General features: G+C 46.8%; 2 protein-coding genes across 6 annotated transcripts in view; both read left to right on the forward strand.

Annotated features, from left to right (window-relative positions):
* The window catches only part of KLHL7 (kelch like family member 7), a 53,598-nt gene extending 47,584 nt beyond the window's left edge, over positions 1–6,014 (forward strand). For all 3 annotated transcript variants that reach the window (XM_072650910.1, XM_072650912.1, XM_072650911.1), the window contains 2 exons: positions 4,083–4,180; positions 5,528–6,014. In XM_072650910.1, coding sequence (XP_072507011.1) covers positions 4,083–4,180; positions 5,528–5,811 — 382 coding nt within the window. In that variant the 3' untranslated portion in view covers positions 5,812–6,014. The remainder of the gene's footprint in view (positions 1–4,082; positions 4,181–5,527) is intronic.
* Positions 6,015–7,960: 1,946 nt separating this feature from the next.
* NUP42 (nucleoporin 42) lies at positions 7,961–20,833 on the forward strand. Of its 3 annotated transcripts, XM_072650915.1 has the most exons (8): positions 7,961–8,296; positions 8,775–8,886; positions 9,521–9,761; positions 11,555–11,649; positions 15,410–15,486; positions 16,142–16,228; positions 17,579–17,663; positions 19,224–20,833. In XM_072650915.1, the coding sequence occupies exons 4-8, from the start codon at positions 11,574–11,576 to the stop codon at positions 19,802–19,804; spliced, it is 906 nt and encodes a 301-aa protein (XP_072507016.1). In that variant the 5' UTR covers positions 7,961–8,296; positions 8,775–8,886; positions 9,521–9,761; positions 11,555–11,573; the 3' UTR covers positions 19,805–20,833. The 3 variants fall into 3 exon arrangements, with proteins under 3 accessions (XP_072507016.1, XP_072507015.1, XP_072507017.1); XM_072650914.1 differs by lacking the exon at positions 7,961–8,296 and having other exon boundaries at positions 8,636–8,886; XM_072650916.1 differs by lacking the exons at positions 7,961–8,296; positions 9,521–9,761 and having other exon boundaries at positions 8,667–8,886.
* Positions 20,834–21,280: the final 447 nt, after the last annotated feature.

The raw sequence follows: 21,280 nt of genomic DNA on the forward strand, positions 1-21,280 counted from the left end.
ATGTTATGCATAAAGAACAAACAGCACAAAAGCCAGTTTGGTTTGTCCATAGAGAGAATGAGGAAAAGCTATGAGTAATAAGGCTGAAAACAATTTTGGGCTTCAAATGCCGAACTGAGGAGTTTGTATTTATCCTAGCACTATAATAGGGAGCCAGTCAACAAAGCATTTATTAAGTGCTTACTTTTTAGCTGGCACTCTACTAAGCACTGGGTAGGTGTGTGTGTTCATCCTTCGTTGCCCGAAGAAGACCATGCCATCAGAGAAATGATGACATGACTTGCACTTGACTTTGTTTTGAGAGAGGGAGAGCTGTGCAGGTCACCAGCCTCACTTCTCCTCCAGAACCATCTGAATCCAGTGACCAGATATTCATCAGGATGACTAGAGATGACCCAGGATGAGGCATTTGGGGATAAGTGACTTGCCCAAGGTCACACAACTAGTGAGTGTCAAGTGTCTGAGGTAAGATTTGAACTCAGGTCCTCCTGACTCCTGCACGGGTGCTCTATCCACTGCACCACAGAGAAAGGGGCAGCTGGGTGGTGCAATGGATAGAGTATCTGGCCTAGAGTCAAGCAGATTCATCTTCCTGAGTTCAAATCTGGCCTCAGACACTTCCTAACTGTGTGACCCTGGGCAAGTCACTTCACCTTGCTTGCCTCAGTTTCCTCATTTGTCAAATGAGCTAGAGAAGGAAATGGCCAACCACTCCATTATCTTTACCAGGAAAACCTCAAAGAGTCAGATGCAACTGAAAAACAACTGAACAGCAACACAAGTACAAAGAAGGGCAAAAAAGATGGTCCCTGCTGCAGAAGGTGGGATTTGAGCTGATTCTTAAACAAAGCCAAGAGTCAGTGGTTGGCAAAGAGAGTGTTCAGGTTATGGGGGCCAGCCAGTGAAAAGGCACAGAGTCGGAAGGCCTGGATCTTAAGAGTTCATGAAGGGAAGTAAATGTCAGAAGAGGTGGGAAAGGGAAACAAGCAGGAAGGGACCAGGTTGTGGTCCTGGAAATAAGAGGGAGCTGCTGGAAATGATTGAGTAGGGGAATGGTGCAGTCAGATGTGCACTTTCAATCCAGGTATGAGGTAATGAGGACCTGGCAGCTCTGTGAAGAGGGAGAAGGAAAGATGTGAGCTCCATTGTGAAGGTAGAAATAAGAACTGGTAACAGACTGGATATGTGAGCAAGTGAAGAGGAATTGAGGAGAACACCCAAAATGGGAATCTGGATCACTGAAGATAGTTTGGCCCTCAGCAATAGTAGGGAATTTGGGAAGATGGCAGAGTTTCAGGGAGAAAATGAATTCTCTTTTGAACGTGTTGAGTTTGAAATCCCTGAGACATTCAGTTTGAGGTGTCCAAAAGGCCGTAGGTGATGTAAAGTTGGAGCAGGAGAGAAAAGCTAGAGCTGGACATAGTGCAAGGTCAAGATGGAGAGTGTTGGGAGGGCCTGACTGAATCATCTATGTGATCTGGAAATCACGTCTAAAGATGAAAATTGAGCCATTGGGAATGGATGTCAGATAGGACAAGGACCAGGAAAGAAAACCCATAGAGGAGAGACTCTCCAGAACCAGAGGGTGATTGGCAGTTTCAGGTGCAGCAGTGAGGTCAGGAAGGTGAAGGATTGAGAAGAAGCCTATCAATTTGGAATTAAGAGATCACAGTTTGCTTTTGGAGAGATCAGTTTCAGTTTAGTGACGAAGTCACTAGAGTTAAGAAGTCAGGGAAGTGATACAGTCAGATTTGTGCTATAGGAGCATCACCCAAGCTTTAAGGAGATCAGCCCCTCTTCTAGGCTAAAGTCCAGCATAGGCATCTTCAAAATCAAGTCGTCTTTTTTTCCATACATTTAATTTAAATGAAGCTACAGTTGCTCACTATTGAAAAGGAAGGAGAGCAGTAAAGATCTGTATCCCTAGTGGTTTTATTTTTATTTTATTTTTAAATAAGCTTTACTCATGTCTTTTGTTTTGGCATCAGTCATTTTTGGAAACCTTCTACCTCCTCATGCCTAGAACTGAACCCTTTCTTATAACAAGGAAAACCAGTGAAGCAAAAGCCCCCAATTCAGCGCGCTCATCTCACAGTTCTTATGGCATCCTGCCTTCGAGGTCCCTCACCTTCCAAGAGGAGGACATCTATTTGACGATCTCTTTTCCAAGACCATAATTGGTTTTCCAGTTATTCAGGGATTTATAGCACTAAGAATTTGGGAAACCCAACTGCATTTATTCAGTATAAAGAATATTTTAAACATATGGCACCTAAATGCTGTTCTGCAATTTTAAAGCATGTGTGTTGAAATAGAATTCAATATTTTTTTAAAGAGTAAGTTAGATTTTCACAAATACAAAACTACTATGAACACATTATCTGATCTAGTTATCTAAAGGAAAAACAACATCTGTGGACCTAATTTCACTTCTTAAATGTCATGCAAACATCCAAATTACTTTTTTAGAAAGATTTCTCTACCTGTTTTGACATATTCCTGAACAGTTTTGAAATAATCTTTTTTTAAGTTTAAATCCTAAACTAGGGAATTAAGCTAATTGGCTTCTACTTGTGAAATATAGAAATTCACAAACTGTCAGCTTCTGGGAGTTAAACTATCTATAGAGCGGAAAAGAGCCAGGTCCAAGCACTACATATGTTGTATAGAAGAAGTATATTTGTGACATTTACTGATCTTTGAGTCTACAGCGGAGACAGAGACACACATATACATGAATATACACATGCACACACATATACACAAACACACGTATACATAGGTGTACTTTGTATAATCTTTTATGAGGAGAGGGGCATGTAAATTGAATTTTTGTGGTTCAGCCCATTTCTGCCATGTGTATTTTGGCCTTGTTATTTAAAGACTCTTGTTCCATTGCAGCAGTTTGGTATGAAGGTGACCCCGGGTTCTAAAGGGCATACGTAGCCCTTGGAACCCATGCTTTGGCAGATTATACCCATCTGTAAAAGCTTTACTAATTTAGGAGAGGCTCATCTCCAGGACAGGCTCAGGGGGATGCCTTTTTTTTTTTTTTTTTTTTTTTTTTTTTACTATCCCAACTCACAAAGGGCATTTCCTAGTATACATAGGGGCTGCTGTTCTATGCATTGTTAGAGAGAATTCTGAAAATGACATCAAAGGTTCTAGAAATATAAGGATAGAAATGTTTGGAAAAATAGTACAGCTCAGCACACAAAGGCCTGGAAAAGGGGCCACAAGAATTGAATTCCAATGTTGCCTGTCCCACTGACTTTGTGACACTGAGGGAGTTAGCTATGTTCTTCAGAAGAGGTTCAGACCAGGTGATCTCAAAGCTCCTTTCTCAAGTTCAAACGCTAGTACTGTAGTCCAGCATCTATCCCCTGCCTGAGTTAACCCCTGATTTTAGAACTTTGATAAGATGCTCTCATTTCAACAACCCTGCAAGGAAGGTAGTAATTGAGGTTCATAGAAGTTCTGTGAACAGTTGCCCAACTGTCCACCATGCCTCCGATTTGTGTCTGAGTATGGATTTAAGTTATAGTTCTTATGATACCACAGCCATTACTCACCAGAATCAAATGTGGTAATGCTTGGGAAAGGTCTTTGAAAACTACAAAAAGGGATGTTTCATGTGGAAAGAATCTTCTAGCAAATCTTTTTTCTGAAGCAAGAAGTCCTTTTATAATAATGAGTAATCATGTCCTACACTATTTGCTTTGTGAATTTGTATTTTTGTTTATTTTGCATGGTAGATTTTCTTCAAGTAGGTCTACATTTCTATATGACTACCAGGTCAGTTATGGTCAAGATGTAGGTCGGTCTTTGTCAATTTTGACACCACAAAGTCACACAAAGTTTATGGGAATGGTGGAGACACACAGCCTCAGACCCAAGTATAATTTTGCACAGTTGTGTGCATGTGTGTGTGCAGGCACACTAGCAGCAAAGAGTAATTGATGAGCTTTTGTAGATAAGTGTTTGAAAATAACTGCCCTATTTTTTCTCATAGACAAAAGTAAAAATACTTTTTTCTTCCTCTGATCCAAATTCTCAGAAGTCTGTTTCTTTTCTTTTCTCAGGTGGACTGAGCTATGTCCAATGATTGAAGCCAGGAAGAATCATGGACTGGTGTTTGTAAAAGACAAGATATTTGCTGTGGGCGGTCAAAATGGCTTAGGTATCTGACTTGTTCATTCCTCACTGCTGCCCAGGAATGACCCTTCTCCCCACATTCCTCCCTTAATTAAAGAGTACCCAAGAGTCTCCCTAATCTAAAAACACGAAGCTTGTTATGATCCTTTACAGAACATAGATAGAATTAATAGATCATTGTGTGACACATAGGAGGTATTCAAAGTGAAAACTTGGATAAAAAATTTTCATTGCAAAAGCTTGCTGAATCTGGACTAAACCTGCAGTATCCCAGGTGGGAGAATCATGAAAAAGGGGCTGCTTGCAAAATAGAATGACCTGACTTTAAAGTTAATAAAGGAAAGAAGTCCTGGAAAATGTGGGTAGGGAATAGTGCTGAGAGGAAGGGCACATCATGGCACATCTACCTTGTGCCCAACAGTCATGGGTTCCTACTTTGTAGGCCATACTCCCTTTGTGTGTGTTTTCTTCCTCCCAGCTGGCAGAATGTCTGTCTCCTCATGGAGGGCAGGCCCACAGGAAAGAAAATGTGGGCAATACTTCCTGGAGTACTCTCAGCTGTGTCCAGTATTGCCATCCAAACTTCCCAGTCTTGTGCAGCTCTTGTCCATGCCTTCCCATAACTTCACAATAGATGGTCCACCTAATGTGCTGGGAGCCCTTCTTATTTTCTCTTGACATTTCGAGGGTACCAGTGGAGCATATAAGCTGTCATAGGTTATGCAGTGCTTGCAGACCTGCACTCCCATCACCTTGTCCCTCATGTATCCAGCCCTACATTTCTCTGATCACATTTTTTTGCCCACCATCGCACACCACACTGGAGAAACAGTTTATAAAATCTAATATAATTAATACATTTAAGATACTTGGCAGTAGGTATTGTTTCTCCTGCTAATTCTAAACCTACAAGGCAGAACACCATTATCATGAAGCGTTCCCACAGGAGGAGCATGGATCAGTGAATCAGTGGATCATCAGGAAAATTTGTTTTAGTCCTTAACTTGAACCTACTTGGCTCAAGAAGCAGCTTCCCCCTCCCTTCTTCTGACTACTGTTTTACTGATCATTAGAGTGTTGGAAAGGCAGGCCAGGAAGATGTCATAAAGAGTCCTGAATACTTGCTATCAAGAGCTGGACAATCATAAAATTCCACTGATTATTTTCCTCCATCCCTCTATCTGGTTCCGCCCTGAAGGCTGTCTCTTCATTTTAAAAAGCACTAGCAAAAACTTCTATGTTTCTTCCCCCAAAAAGTTAAAACGTCTTTATAAATGTGTTCAGTGTTTAGAGGCCTTAGAAGAAACATTTATGAAATTAGAATTATGTATTCTGATCACATATAGTAATTTCTTGTTTCCATCTTTCAAAGGTGGTCTGGACAACGTGGAATATTATGATATTAAGCTGAACGAATGGAAGATGGTGTCACCAATGCCATGGAAGGGTGTGACAGTGAAATGTGCAGCGGTCGGTGCCGTCGTTTACGTCTTGGCTGGTTTCCAGGGTGTGGGTCGTTTAGGACACATCCTTGAATATAACACTGAAACAGACAAGTGGGTTGCCAACTCAAAAGTCCGAGCTTTTCCAGTAACAAGCTGTTTAATTTGTGTTGTGGATACCTGTGGAGCAAATGAAGAAACCCTCGAAACATGAACGTTCCCACGGACGAGATATTTTCTGAGTCTCTGAAAATAATGGCCCCTGTGCTTCCTTCTCACATTTTTGTTACCTTTTTTAAACTAAAATTTGTAATTGAAGTAAAATCCGTATAAAATGCTTGTTTTATGTGGCTTTTCTTCCTTCACAGTCTATCAAGAATAAACTTGCACAATTGTAAGCACTCAGTGAAAATCTAAGTTGCTGACCAAGTGTGTTTGGCTTTGTAGCTTCTCAGGGCCAGATGTGATCATGGGATTGTAAGATTAGATCACTAGGAAAGTGCGGATAATTCAGCTCTCATGGAAGGCATTGTGGTTTCTGCTAAGCTCATGGCAGCAGTTGAGTGAAGGCCAAGGTGATCTGATGGAACAACTTGGCTTTTACTTACACTTAGGTGTTAGCTTCAAATATTAAGGAAATTCGGTTACTTCATCTGTCAGCGCCAAACGTATCCCATCCTAAAAACTGGCAAGCACATTTAGTCCAACCTTAGGAATGGTGCATGCGCATACACACATCTCAAATAGAAATCCAAATAATGCTTGTCCCACTCTTCATTAAGTACAGAGCAGTTTAACTGCTTTCATCTTGCCCTGCCAGGATGTAAACTCAAACTTTGAAGCTTTGCTTTATCGCTAAAATAACCTAATGCGGTACTTGTAGGTTGAAAGAAACCTCTGCCTTTCCATCTCCACTTTCAATCAAATATTACACTATGCCCCACGAGGAGACTGTTTAAAACACACTTCTAGATTGCCAAGGATAACATTAATAATTGTGCTGTGTGCATCAGTTGCTAAGCTTCCCACTTCGTGAAACCGTTAGTGATCTTTTCTTAGAGGACAGAGTTCACACTAAGATGTCTTCTACCGGTATTCTCTGAAACTGTTGGTAAAATGTCAGCCTTCAGGACTTGATGTCTTCACATCTGCTACTACACAGCCAGGCAGATCTTTAGGAATCCTTTCCTAGAAGCCCTTCCCAGTAACAATGTTACTAGTATTTTGCCTTTAGGGAGTCATGTAGGCCGCTGGTCATCAGTAGTCACAGCTGATACAATTAATCTCCTTGAGTAGCTGAAGATAGACTGGGCTCAGTTCTGCCTTTTTTATCACAAAGACTGTGTTCGATTCGCATTTGTTTCTCAAGTCTGTAAGATCCGTTTGTGTTTTGATTTTCATTGTATTCAGTGATGTTGGTCCTAAATTCCTCATTTCAGAAATTAAAAGAATGAAAACTAGTCACTGGGCACTTCCATGCTGTAGAACGTCTCAGCGCACTCTTACAATCTGTTCCTTCTCCAGTAAGCCGTCAGTCTGCCGTGCTGGAGACCTGCTGATGCATCGTATTAACTCGGTGCGGGATCCTGTGGATGCCTCCTCTTTTAACACGTGAGGGTTGTTTCTAAAAAGTGCATTAAGTCGAATTCATCGTTGTGGTTCGTTTAGGATGAGTAGGGGCGACATCAAGTTCGATGTGCTCCTTTTTCGTGTGTCGGTCACGGGTGGGAGTCGTTCAGACTGGTCCTCTAACCACCTTTGACTCCATTTAGGCTTGGAATCCTGCCAAGAGATGAAGGACAACACGCTAGCTCCAGCTTGGGCTTCCACCGCCGCCCCCCTGCTGAGGTGGCCCTTGCCGTCCAAGCCCGGACTTGGTGGGGTGTTCGCCACGTTCGTGACGGGGTGCTGCACTGAACCGCAATTCTGGATTGTGCCTTCGACTGTCAGCCACGTGAGCATGGAAGCATGACCTGTGAAAGTCACACCCCACTAAGACAAGGCTCGCAGAGGTGGGCGCGAACCCCACGTGGTCACGGACCCAAGGTGATCACGGACCCCACGTGGTCACGGGCCCAAGGTGGTCACGGACCCCAGGTGGTCACGGACCCAAGGTGATCACGGACCCCACGTGAAATGACTTAGTGAAAATAATTTGGGCCATCAAATCCAGTTCTAAGAAGTGAAAACCAATGCTTTTTCATGGGTGTTAATGACGTGGGCTGTAACTGGTTAGACCTATCAGATTTATAACAGGTGGCCTGGGCCAGCCCGGGGAAAGGAGCGCCAGGGCCCGCGAGGAGCAGGCGGCCGCAGGGGGAGTTGGGGGGGGTGTGGCCAGGCCGGGGTCACGTGGGAATGGGGGGGGTTGCCCCCCCCCCCCCCGCCCCGCTGGCGGACCGCGATGGCCGTCCAGTCCCTCGTGGTGGAGGTCTGGACCCAGGCGGCTCCAGCCTCATGCGCACCATCCAGCTACTTCATCGCCCGGGCACCACCAGGCCCGGGGGCACTGGCGCTTGGCAAAACGTGGGGTCCCCTTGACCCCCAAAGAGGCCTTCCCCAGCGTCCCCAGCAGACTCGCGTGGCGCTGGGCGGACAGACCCTCAGCGAGGCCCTGCGGGGAGGCCCAGGAGGGGTCGGGCCTGCGGCGCCATCTCGCCATCCTAGGCATCCTCATTCAACTTCTTCCAGGAAACGGGGTGAGGGTCAGGGCCCCACCTCCGCCCAACCTGCCTGGCATGGAAATGCCGAGCTTGCCATCCCCACCGGACTCCCAGAGCCTCTGGGGAGGGGGTCTGCCCTCCCGGCCTCATTCTGCCTCTCTGTAAAAAGAGGGGACTTGAAGCGCACGGCTTCGCTAGGCCCGTGACGGACGGGCCTCGGTTTGCTGCTCCGTGCAATGGGCGGTGGGGAGGGGGAGAGGAGGCTCGCCTCTCACTGAGCATGCGCCTCCCGGGCCGTTAACGGTCCACCTTGGGAGTCCGATAAGTAACGTCATAGCCGCGCGCCTCGAGGCTCGCCACCTATAGGGCGTGCGGAGCGAGGCTCCGCCCCCGGGCTCGAAGGCGCAGGGAGATGACGCTGCGCGAGGCGGCGTAGGACTGGGAGGCCGCAGCGGGCCGCAGCAGGTCGGGCCTCGCCGCCCCCGCCATGACCATCTGCCATTTCTTCCTGCAGGGCCGCTGCCGCTTCGGGGAGCGCTGCTGGAATGAGCACCCGTACGGCTGGGGCGAGGACGGCGGCGGGGGCCGGCCTCCTCCCCCGCACCACCACTCGGCGGCGCCCTCCGGTACGGTGACCCCCGGGCCCAGGCCAGGCCCGAGCGGCCGGCGTTTGCGAAGCCCCTCCTGTGTACCGAGGGGTGGGGGGACTGTCCGGAGGCGGGCCCTGCGCCTGCGCAGCTCGGCCCGGTGTCACGCATCTCTAATTGGTGCCCCCCGGGCCCCGCCCCCGGCGTAGTGCGAGGGCGATCACCGGTGGGCGATCACCGCCCCAGTCCTGGGCCCGGGGTCTCCAAGACTCGGCCTTGGAGCCGTCGCATGACCGGGCCGGGCCTCAGTTTTCTCATCTGTCAAATGGGCCCGAAGTGGACGGGTCCCGGGGCCGCCCCTGTCCGGCCTGGGCAGGCTGGTTTAGACCGAGATCCCTGAGAGCCGCCAGGGCCCGCCTTGTCCGGCCGCGCGGCCCCTGACCGGACACAGTCACGCGCCCCACGGACGCCGCGTGGGTCAGCTGGGCCCTGTTGGCGTCTGCCAGTGCCCCCGGACGCGCTGCTCGTTGAACCCTTCCATGTTCCCCGATGTTCCCCAAGATTCAGTTAGACGGAAGGCTGTGTAGTCCTACGTATGTAAGAGATGTCAGGATGTTTAAATAAAAAGGAACGACCAATAAAAGTAATATTGAGGTTTTGTCTTCTGTTTTAGGTTCTAGCAGAGGGGCATGGAGCAGCAGTTCTCAGAGATACTCTAATGTCATCCAGCCGTCTAGTTTCTCCAAACCCACAGCTTGGGGGGGCGGCAGAGATCCAGGGAAGACACCCTTTGGGCCCTTTGACTCAGGGGCAGGCAGTAGTGGAAGCAGAAACTCGGGGTTTTCTCAGAATAGATTCTCTGCACTGAGCTCTAACCAAGTGGATGGTCAGAAAGATGAGGAGCGTAAACTGATGTAAGTGGCTCTGGGGCAGTGACTGCTCCGGTAATCCCTTGTTTCCGTGTGTGCAGTGGTAGTGACAGTGCATGTTTCTGGGTGCTTCACACTTCAGGCACAGCTTTCACAGCATTATCTGGCTTGCCCTCTCGAACAACCTTGGTCTCCGTGGGGGTTTGCCTGAGGCCTGTCCAGAACCAAGGTCTTTGGACTTACTCTTTGAGCGTAGTACTCATGTGCTTTCTTTTTAAAGCAGCATTGCTGGTGAAGCTTTGAGTGGTGGTGTTCAGTTTTTTCAGTCCTGTCCAACTCTCTTGTGACCTCATTTGGGGTTTTCTTGACAGACATACTGGAGTGGTTTTTCCATTTCCTTCTCCAGCTCATTTAACAAATGAGGAGACCGAGGCAAACAGGGTGAAGTGACTTGCTCAGGGTCACACAGCTAGGAGAGGTGTCCGAGGTTGGATTTTAACTCTTGCATTCTGATTCCAGACCCAGCACTATCCTCATGCTTGAACCTAGTTATGTTTATTTTTATAGATACTGTTAAAGTTCATATTTGTGCACATGCTTCAGTTTGTTAGGAAACTGAAAAGTACTGTTTTAGACTTCTGGATCTGTGCTCACTTTGTTGCTTGGTTTTCAGTCCTCTTCAAAGTAATAGAATATGTAACTTCTTGTGAAAAAGACTTTTTCCTTTTAGACATTTGATTTATTTTTAGTTTACAACATTCAGTTCACGAGCTTGTTGAGTATCAAATTTTTCCCCCTCTCCAGGACAGCATGCAATTTGATATAGGCTCTTCATATACATTCATATTAAACATTTTTTGTGAAAAAGATTGAAGACATTTTTGAGAAACAGAATTTTATATGATTGGTGATGAAAATGGCTATGAGGTTGGTCCCTGATGCTAGGCTTTAGGAGCTGCCTTCCTTCAGACTAACATATTACCTCACTGAGGGGCTTAAATAAACCAGCTCTTTTATTACAGGTTCTTTTCCCCTCTAGAACCCAACCAGAAAGTCTTGTGGCCAGCACCAGCCATCAAGGGGTGTTTGGAGCCCAGTGTGTGACTGAAAAATAACTCTTTTACCTTCTTTGTAAGGTGTGAAGAAAGCCTAAATCCAGGACAGTGACCTCTTAGCTTTCGTCTTTTTTCCTATTTCTATGAGCTTTTGCATGAACATTTTCCTAGTGTAATGTTCTTGACAGTAACTGAGGCCCAGTAGTAAACTAATCGGGAAACAAGTTCAGGATGGCTTACTTTGTCACATTGTAATTCTTTTTGAGACATGTCTTCAGTGTAGAATGGATACATGGTAACTGGACTGTTGATGAGTCCCCGCACTCGCTTCCCTGCCTGCTGGATGGTAATTTCCTGTCATTTGAAATGAGGAGAACGCTCTGTCCATTGTTGATCCCAATAGACACAAGATCTGAGCACGGCCAGAAGGGGACGGGCTGGGGAGGCGGCAGCAGCACCTGCCGGGCCCCAAGTGAAAGACGCGTCCTGTCCTGCAGCCCTTTATGCTCTGGCAGGTGGCCTGTTTTCCTCTGCAGGCTGAGTGTTTTCGTCAGTCCTGATAGAAGGCGGCAAGCTGCAGACCTTGTCAAGGCTCGATCACCGAGAGACAGTGACTTCTTTGTGTTTTAAAGAGCAAGACCAATCTAAAAATGAGTATGCACGTTTTAAATAGATTGGCATTTGTCAGTGTTTTGAAGTCATTAGAAATGGACTCGTAATTATCAGGAGATTTTCTTTTAAAGTGCAGCATTCTGAAGTGTGTTTACTGCTTTCTCCCCTCAGTGAAGGGATAGTGGAAGACATGGAGGTGTGGCAGTCTTCAGGGCAGTGGATGTTCTCTGTTTATTCACCGATGAAAGAAAAGCCAAATGTCTCAGGTAATAGCAGACTTATCCTTACACATACACTTCTGACACTCACTCTTAGCAGCTGAGCAGGTGCTGACCTGCGTATGTGGAGGGGGTTTCTTCATTTGCAAGTTCTACCTGTGTCCGTCTCTGGGCCACCAACTTAATGTGTCTCTGAGGGAACATTTGAGTCACAAGCCAAAGGGGGATGAAATCTCTCCCCTCCCCATGGCTTTCGGTCAGGTGAGAGCAAGAAAAGGTACAGTCACTAGCTCCCTGTCGGGTGCTTCCCGCTCGTCTCCTGCCTTGACTTGCCTTTGTTGCTTCTTTTGAAGAACTAAGGAGGTAAGCTGGATCCTCTGCTAGGACCAGAATGGTGCCAGCAGTCCCTTGGGGGCTAGGACTTCTGTCCTGCCCTGCCTCTGCTGTTGCTATCACTTATCTGGGATCTCAGAACGCTAATGACCAAAAACTTCCAAGGAGGAGAGAATCAGGAAAGACAAGACCCCTTCCCACCTCCTAAAGACCTTGTTTTCACTAGTGCCTGCCCCAGGAAGCAGCCCTGTGGTCCTTGGTCTGGCTCTAGGAAGCTTCCTTGAGGCTTCCCTGGTTCCCTGCCTGCCCCCCACCTCGGTCTTAGGCAGACAAAGGGTGCCACCTCAAGGCTTCCCAACTCTTCAGGGGCGTCTCCCTCATGTTGGGGTCATGCAGAGCAGGAGGCCTGAAGTTCATGCCAAGGCAATGCACGGGCTTGGGCAAGTAAGAACAGAAGCAGGACAAGTATGAGGTGGGGTAAGCTGGGCAGGGAATCAGGAGCAAGAGAGCCAGATGCTCGGGGCTATGGAGGGGTGAGTGTGCCAGGTTGAGTGTGTGTCCTGGAGGTGAGGCCCCTGTGTCAGGGGTGGACCCATCAGCAGGTAGGCTTGCAAGGGCCCTGCTCTGCCCTCTGTTCTACAACCCTTTCTCAAAGGCTCTGCCTCCCCGTTTATTTGCCCTAGCACATGGATCCTGCTTCTCTTTGGGACTGGTTAATGACTCAAGTCTCCCCAGCCTGTCTCCTTGCCTCCTGCTTTCATCCTCGTTCTCCATACTAACAGCCTTGGGCAGAACCTCTCCCCTCATTTCTGTTCAGCTTTACCACCCCTTTTCTCAGGCCCATTCTACCCATTTGGTGTCCCAGTAGACTGCTTTCTCTCCATGTTCTCCTAATCCTTGCTGTAATTTAATGGGGAAAGCTGCTCCTTGCCCTCCACCAGACTCCAAGGACCAGGAGTGGGAGGCCATTTACTCCTCACTTCCCATCCTCACCTCGTTTGTGTCCTGGACCCATCTCAGAATCATGTTTTTGAATACATAAAATATTGGAATACAAAAGAAACTAATTGTATTGAAATGCAGTTAATATCACAATGTTAATTTTTAAAAATGTATGGACTGCAGGTTAAAAAGATTGTTCCACTGTCAGTCAGTAAGGGGGAAGGGCACAGGTATTAAGCACCTGCTGTGTGTGCTAGGCCTGTGCTTCCCAATGATCAGCTACCTTCCCTCCATCCACCAATGCTTAACTCCCAGATTGACCCCTCTTTGTCGGTGACATCAGTCACTCGGGCCTCTCTTGCCGGAACACCCTCTGCTCATCTACATTACGGACAGTTGGGACCATGTCCTCCCCTTCTAGAGAGTTCTGCTCCCGTGTGCCATGTGCTGACCATGAACCCTCACAAACCCTGTCCTGGGGAGATCAGGCATGAATGAAAGAAGAACCATTAAGCACTTTCTGTGCCCAGTCTGTTGGCATCATGTCCTTCTCTGACATTGTCTCCAGCCTGGTGTGGGTCCTCCTCGCCACACACCTACACCTTGGCTTGGCCTCCCTGCCCCTTCTCTCCAGACTCTAGGGTTCTGAACATGTCGTCTCCACCCCATCCCCCGTTCGGTTGACTTCAGGCTTTTCACATTACCCTGGGATCCAGGGACATGAGAGCAAGACTTCTGTCCCAGCTCAGACCCTGCTTTCCACAGGTAGCCTTACGTGCAGGAACCTCCTGTTTTGCCTCTCCCTGGTATATAGTGGTGGCTCTTTGCTTGTTGAGTTTCCCTGTCAGAATAGAAACCTTTCCAGGGCAGGCCATCTGGTCTTTTGCCTTTGTGTCCCCATGGCTTAATGATAGGCCTGGCCCGGCATAGGTATTTGGTAGATGCTTCTTCAGACCTTCCTCATCCTGGAGGCACAATTATAAAAGTGGACAATCCCTTCCGTCAAGGACAGAGGGGAGGATCAGGGGTTTGGGGGGTAGGGGCACGATGTCAGGGAGGGGAGTTACTCTTTGGCCTCCATAATGGGTCATCTCCCCTCTACCACCGACCTAGGGATTCCCTAGAGGAACTGCATTAGCAGAAGAAAAGATATATTTAGGAGAGATCAGCTAGCAAAGGGGTTTTCTCATGTAGGAAGCAAAGACTAGACTTCTTGGAGTGGTGGGCAGGGGGAGCAAACTCAGAAATGCCACCCCCAGAGCTCCAGATTGTCAGCAAAGTACAGAGAAAAGGGTTATGGTCTAGAGGCAGAGGACCTGGGTTCAAATCCAGCCCATGTGACTTTTGGCAGGACACACAGCCCTTTGGGGCTTGTTTTTCTCCTCTCTAAAACAAGGGGGTTATACTAGCTGGCCATTAAAGTCCTTTCCAGCCCTGTGTCTGTTAGCCTATGACCTAGGCGACTGGCCAACATCACTATCAGCAGTAAACCTACATAAAACTAATACCTACATCAAACAGAAGTGGGTCAGGGCTCAACAGAGGACGCACCTGGGTGAAAGGGTCCTTTGGCTAGAAGGAATGAAGAGTCATCTTGGAGAACCAGGACCAATTGAAAAGATCTAAAGTACATAACTGCCCCCTTTGACTTGCTATTGGAGTCACTTAATGGGCAGCGAACTGCCTTCAGGGAGCAAAACTGGAGGATAAGGGAGAGGCCCAGAGACAAGAATGGGAGCAGGAGACCAGCCAGGGGGCCAGAAGAGCCGTATCCCATTCCCCCCACCCTCTTGCTCTCGTCGCCCGTCAGTGACCCTGGAGGGGTGCCTCGTTCCTGCTGACCTGGCCCTTTGTAAGTGCCTGACTGCCACCCCTCTGCGTACTCTCCTCGCCTGCCCACCCAGCAGAGATCCCATGGGCAGACGGACATTTCAGGGATTTTCTCATTACTGCTGCATTGCATCCCTACCCCACACCCCCCTGTAGCCTCCTAGGCAAGTCTAAACTAGCTCCCACCTGCTCTCAGGGCTGCTCCTTCTTCAGGAAGTCATGGCATCATGTGCTGGGGTCACCTAAATAATAATCAAATGTGAAGATTGGATTAAATGATCTGGAAAGTCCATGAAAGAGACCTTAGAGATCTCATAATCCTTTCCATTTTACTGATAAAAGCCCCCACCCAACTGAGGGTCTGAGAAGCCAACCGTGGGAGCCAGGAGCTGAGCCCGGGTTTCCCAAGGCTGCACGTAGCACACTCATTCTCCTGCGCAGATAGCAGGATGCTCTCCTGGGGCAGGTCATTGTCCATTGTCCATCCTGGTTTTCTAATGAGGCCTCTGGTCCTCGTGTGCCGCAGGGTCTGCATGTTCAGTGTACTTAACAAACATTGCCTTGAATCGCCAATTTTTTTATACCTTTGTTCAAGTAGATCAGTAACTAATGAGATCTTTTGCAGGGCTAGTTCTGTTAGAACTGCCTGCTATTCTACTCAGATTCTCTCCCTTTTAAGATTCCAATTGATTTCTTCTTGCAGGTTTTACAGATATTTCACCAGAAGAGTTGAGACTGGAATATTCTAAATGTATAATCAGCAATGCCTTACAAAGCTACGTAAGTTTATTTTCCATTCACTTTATATTAGACATCGTGACCAGGCATCTGACTATTTCCTCTGCTCATTGTTGCCTGTTTGTAAAGTTGATGAATTTTAGTTATTTTTTTTCTCTTGGGGATAGTTTGATTTATTTATTAACTTTTACTTAAGAAACTGTTTTTAGATGAACTAGTTATGTAAAATTATGGTAACCATGGCTTTGTTAATTTGGAACATCATTAGATTACTAAGAAAACCCACTGATGTCAATCTTGAAGCCTTTTCTATATGTCATGCAAATGAACACATCCTGATGTGTCCAAGACCTCAAAGAAATAATTGAGAGATTTAGTAACCTTAAAAATTTTATGAACTTTGTTTCTGTCTTCTATTGCCTATTAGCACAAGGAGGGGTGAAGAGGGTGGGTACATCTGTTCAGGGTCAATGCACATTTGTGGGTGGGCCACAAATGCTTTTTATAACCCCTTTCAAAGCCTCACTGGCAGACCAATTTTGTTTGGCTTTGTAATTGGAGAAAGTTATACCTAATGGGATGGACGTGAACAGTTCTTTAAATAAGAGAGATTTTGCCTTTGTTAATGTTTAGCATTTAAAATATCCCTAAACTATTCAGCAGTGACAAGCATGTTTATTCATTGTGTCCATTTCAGCTGAATTCCGTCCAGCAATTAGCAAACCTGTGGAAGAGCAGGTTACTTGAACTGAAGAACATAAATGCCGCAACCAAAGGAGCATTGGTGAGGCCCCGGGTTCAAGCTTTCTTCCTGGGTGGTGCTTTTGGCCTGTCCTTGGAAGAAGGTTTCCTCTCTCATTGGGGAACGGATTTCCCCCTAAATAGCGTGCATTGTAGGAATTATCACATGAATGTTGTCCAGAAGGGGGTTTTGTTTTGTTTTTGAGAAAGGCACTCTGAGTTTAAAGTTAGCAGAAAAGAATTTTTAGTCTCATCTTAAAGAATAATCACATTGTCTTTTATATTTGTATTTTCAGTGCTTGGTGCAGCATTTGACACAATGAAAATGTCCCTCCTTCCTTCCTTCCTTCCTTCCTTCCTTCCTTCCTTCCTTCCTTCCTTTCTTTCTTCCTTTCTTTCTCTTCTTTTCTTTCTTTCGTTTTCTTTTTTCTTCCTCCCTTTCTTTCTTTCTTTCTTCCTTCCTTTCTTTCTTTTTCTTTCCTAAGAATACTTAGGAAACTTTAAGTTTTCAGTTTTAATGTTAGTTAAACTTTTTGAGAATTGGAGCAAGTTAGATTAATTCCAAGTATGTCAATTTCAGCACTTCAGAAATGCAGAGATTGGTTTTGAAAATGGTTAGCTCTAAGTGTCTATTCATTGTAACGGCGGTCTTCTCTTATAAGTGAACACACTTGAAATGCATGCATTCTTGATCATTTATCAAAATCAAGAAAAAATGATCCTGATTAGCAGAAGAGGGTTCTAAATTGACCCGTTTGTCTCTAATAACACTTAGGATAGATTGTATAGGACATAGCAACCTGTCATTCATGTTACTTCTTTCTTTTAAACCACTTTAATAGAAAAGAAATTATGTGATCAAATAAATTATGGTATATTAATGTAATGACACCATAAAAAAATAGTAAGAAGTGTTCTGAGAAATAGGGCAGGAACTCATACCAAGGAGCAAAGCCTGATTAATAGGCCCAGGGTAAAAACTTTGTAACAAAGGAAGGAAAGAGGCCGGATTCCTCAGGTTGAGCCATGTGTCCAGGGTTCCCACGGCCACCCCCTGGCCCAGCCTGGCCTTGAGCTCAGACCTTTTGGGGGCTCTCTATCCATTAGGCCATTTTTTTTTTTTAATTTTCTGAGCTTAGCCTTTCATGAAACTAATGAGTTTGGCTTTTTTTTAATTAGATGGATTTTAATCATGACTCAGTATTTTATGATGTAGCACCTGAGTCGGCTGATACCTATCTACATTTGTAGATTAATCTAAAATAGACACTGAAATGGGCCCTTTTTTACTTGTATTTAATTGAAGTGAAAAATTCTTGTTTAGGTAGTTGTAGGGGAAAAGTCTTTCTCAAAATTAATAATTGAAAATTGTATTTGCACTTGTTCTTTTAAGCTTTCTAAACTGAAGAATGAAGGAGGTCAAGCAGTTCCTCCATTTGGATTTCCGGGTCAGCAAACCTCCACATTTGGTTCCACAAGTAAGTTCCCAAAGAGTCTGCACAGGTTTGTTGTTGTGAATGGCGGACTTGGAGACGACAGTGCCGTGGCACAAGGCCTGGTCTCTTTGTCTGTGAATTGGGATGATCCTGCCTCCGATCACTCCCTCCCAGGGATGGGGTGAGGCTCACACAACACAACACGTGAAGCACCTGCCTCCTTCTAAAACCCTCTCTCCAGGGCCCTCGGAAGTTTTAGCATCATCATTTCACACCAGGCTTGCAAATGTCACTCCCTTTATCCTGGCTCCATGAAACACCTCAGCAGAGAGCCACGAAAGAGACACAGAACGAGCATTTGTAGGACTTGACAGGCTCTGGCTTTACAGACAGGCTGAGGAGTGATCGGGGAAAGCAGAGGCTGGTGTTACCGCAGCTCTTGGGACTGACTTCATCAGACCCACATGAGCAGCAGTCGAAGCAGTTTTTGAGAGTGAAATGCCGTATGTAGAGAAAGATGGAATCTGGTCTTCCTGAAATGGCTACACTAGCAGACGCCCCTGGGCAGAGGGTTTTGTGCAAGGGAAATGCTTTGTCCTGCCCCTCACCCTGACTGTAGAACTCCGAAAATTCAAAACTGCCCCCCAGGGAGGAGGACCAGATGTGTCTGTTAGAATGATAAGAGAAAGGACACAGTTCCAACCACAGCAGGTGACAGGCTTCTGTTGGCGGGCTGGGGAGGTGAAAAAAGCATACGGGATTCTGAGGAAGAGAGCTTCAGGGAGCCAGTTGTAATAAAGGTGGTGGCTGATGGCCCCAGCAGGTGTGCTAGCTATTTATTTATGGGAGCCAGATAAAGGGAAGGGGCTGATGCATAAACCCACTGCTCGGTCAGCAGCTCTCTGCTTAATTGTTTACAGAACCTAGGAGTTCCCTTATTTGTTTAGTTCTTTGGGGGTTTTTTTTGGGGGGGGCACCTTTTTTAAAAAGTGGCATGAGACTAAGTTTATGTTGGGAGTCCCTGCATCCACCACCCCATCTGCCTCCATCCCTTTGCCTCATCTTTGTGGCACAGGGATCTGCGTTGGATGAGATTTTGGTCCTTGTTGCTCCCAAGCCCACCCGCAGCCTAGCTTGGAGCTGGGAACGCAGGCATTCGAGGTGTGTTCAGATGCCCTGCCTTTCGGGATTGTTTAGGCAGAACTTACTTCCCCAGCAAAGATGCCCAGTCGTGGCACTGGACATAATGAACCGTTTAAAGGGACTTTGTTCTCTCCCCCCCTCCCAGCCCTTTGTCTCCTCTTTCCCTTCCTCCTAATTACTCCCAGAGCAGTGGTGCTTTAAGATTTCCCAAAGCACTTTCATCATCACAATGCTGGGGGGTGGGCAGCCCCAGGCCCCTCGACTCAACGTTCTCTCAGAGAAAGTAGAGCCTGGAGTCGTTGAAGTGCCTCCCCCTCCCCAGTGACCCCGCCAGAAAGCGTTGGCTTCAGGACCCCCCAAGGGCCAGGTCGTCTCCCCGGAATGAAAGCGGGGGAAGAGCTGAGGAGGCCAGCGGATTTTCTGGACTTAGCAGATTTCTCTTTTTTTCTTCCATTGCAGGTTTCCCGGTGAACGGTAACAGCAGAAGCAGTGTTCAGAATTTTAGTTTTAAGCCAACTTCAGGCTTTGGTGCCGGCCCTTCTAGCAGCAGCACGTCGGTGTTTGGGTCTCCAGTGATGCCGGCTGCTGCTGCATCTTCTTCTAATTCCACTCTGACCACCTCTGCTCCCACTTCCTTTGGATTCGGGGAGGGGGCAGCCATCTCGGCTGCCTCTTTTTCATTTAAAAGCCCAGAAGTTTTTAGCTTTGGATCAGCTGGGTTTTCAGGATTTCCTGCTTCCTCCCCATTAGGCCCCTCAGGTACCAGTGGCAAAGCTGCCTTTGGCCCCTCGGGTTCGGGATCTGGCTCCGGCTCTGGCTCAGGGGCCACATTGTTTGGACTGGCCTCCAATGGCTTTGGGCAGAGCGGTGCCTTGTCCTCTGCCCCTTCGTCCGGGAACAGTAACACAGTTGCAGCCGAGCACTTATTCACACCCAAAAATGAACTGACTGAAGAAGAACTCAAACAGTTTGTGGCAAAGAAATTTACATTAGGAAAGGTTCCCCTTAAGCCGCCCCCAGAAGGCCTTCTGAGCATCTAAAAGGATGAGCGTGCTTTTTCAGTGGCAATTTTGATAGTGTTGTGCATGTGATGGTACGAAGATGTCCAGGCTTCACACAGAGTTTTTTTGGCTTTGAAATATTTTATTTTCCTTGGTTGTAGTTTCATGTCCTAGGCCAGGCAGTTGGAATCACAGCTAGTCAACATTAGTAGCTGGGGGCTTTTCTTAAGGTAATTATGAAAGGGACAACCGGCCAAGTGTTGCCGGTACCCCCTGAGTGGCTTTGTCCTGGCCCCCCACCATGAGTGTATTCACCTCTTGGCACCGAGACTTTCAGAGGGTGTGCTGTGGTCTCGAGCCGGAAGAGAATAAGATAGACAGTGGGGAAGAGAGCCAGCTTAGAAAAGGAATGTAGGAAACTTAGAACTTCCCTTCATGATAAAGAGGACGTGTGTTAAGTGTGTGTTTAAATAGAATCTGAAAAGTTTTTATTCCTAGGCAATAAATAGGCATTTTTTCCCTCCCCTAAGTTTCTATCCCTCTTGATTTTGAAAAAAAAAAAACCAGTTTCAATCCTAGGCTTTGCCAATTGAATTACTTTCAGCATTTCTATGATGACTAACATCTTGATACCAAAGTGATTGCTATAATCCTGATTCTTCTCAATGTCTTGTGAAGAAGATCCTCATCTGATAAATGAATAGGGAGAGAAATGGAAGCTGTGACCTGCCCCATGAGCTCATGGTGAGCGGATAATGGACCCAGGCTTCTCCGGGTTCTGCTTGGGAGCCTTCTGTGGAAAGTGGTTGAACACATTGAAGTCTCCTCTTTGTCCTCAGCCCAGGAGGAGTGGGCTATTGTACCGTTTACCCTGTGAAGGACTGAAGGCAAAGGCCTGCAATTACCACTTGATAAAATACATTCTAAGTTGTCTAGTGTGGGAGTCTCATAAGCCTGCTTTTTTAAACCTGGAGAGCTCCACAGCCAGCACTGGCGATAGTATGGCTATATACGTTGGTGTTTTGTACTGGACTGGGTTTTTAAAGACAAATAAAAACTGCCTAGCAATTGTGTTCTGTATGAATGTAGCATGCATGATGGTGCCCACCAGCAAAGAGCAGCCAAGTGGGGCATCCTTTCAAAGTGCCACATAAGAGACTTTGTAGCTGCCTGGCCTAGGGCTCCTGATCCGCACACTTCCCCACCCTTCCAAGCCTTGGGGCAGTCCTGGAGCCAGCCTACCCCAGAAAGGTCTCCCAGGAACTGACTGCGTGAAATTTTCTTTGCCATCAAAATGGGAAATCCCAGAAGGAGTTTGGTGGAGGCCCCACAAAGCTATCCTGGCACCTCAGGATCATGTTAATCTTAAAGTGTCTTCCCAGGCTTCTGGGGTGGACCAAGATGGCCCCCTCTGAAGGTACCTGGACTTCCCAGATCTGAACTGAGCTGCTAGGCAATGATGAGAAGCCGGTTAAGGTTTAAAGCTCATTATCCCCATCTTATAACTGAGAAAGC

Source organism: Notamacropus eugenii, chromosome 3 (genome assembly GCF_028372415.1).
Source record: "Notamacropus eugenii isolate mMacEug1 chromosome 3, mMacEug1.pri_v2, whole genome shotgun sequence".
NCBI lineage: Eukaryota > Metazoa > Chordata > Mammalia > Diprotodontia > Macropodidae > Notamacropus > Notamacropus eugenii.

What these genes read in the sequence shown, in the direction of transcription:
- NUP42 (XM_072650914.1), top strand. Translation starts at nt 8,748, where the DNA reads ATGACCATCTGCCATTTCTTCCTGCAGGGCCGCTGCCGCTTCGGGGAG. An exon ending in CCACTCGGCGGCGCCCTCCG is followed by an intron (nt 8,887 to 9,520) that starts GTACGGTGACCC and finishes CTTCTGTTTTAG; the next exon opens with GTTCTAGCAGAGGGGCATGG. An exon ending in CTCCACATTTGGTTCCACAA is followed by an intron (nt 17,664 to 19,223) that starts GTAAGTTCCCAA and finishes CTTCCATTGCAG; the next exon opens with GTTTCCCGGTGAACGGTAAC.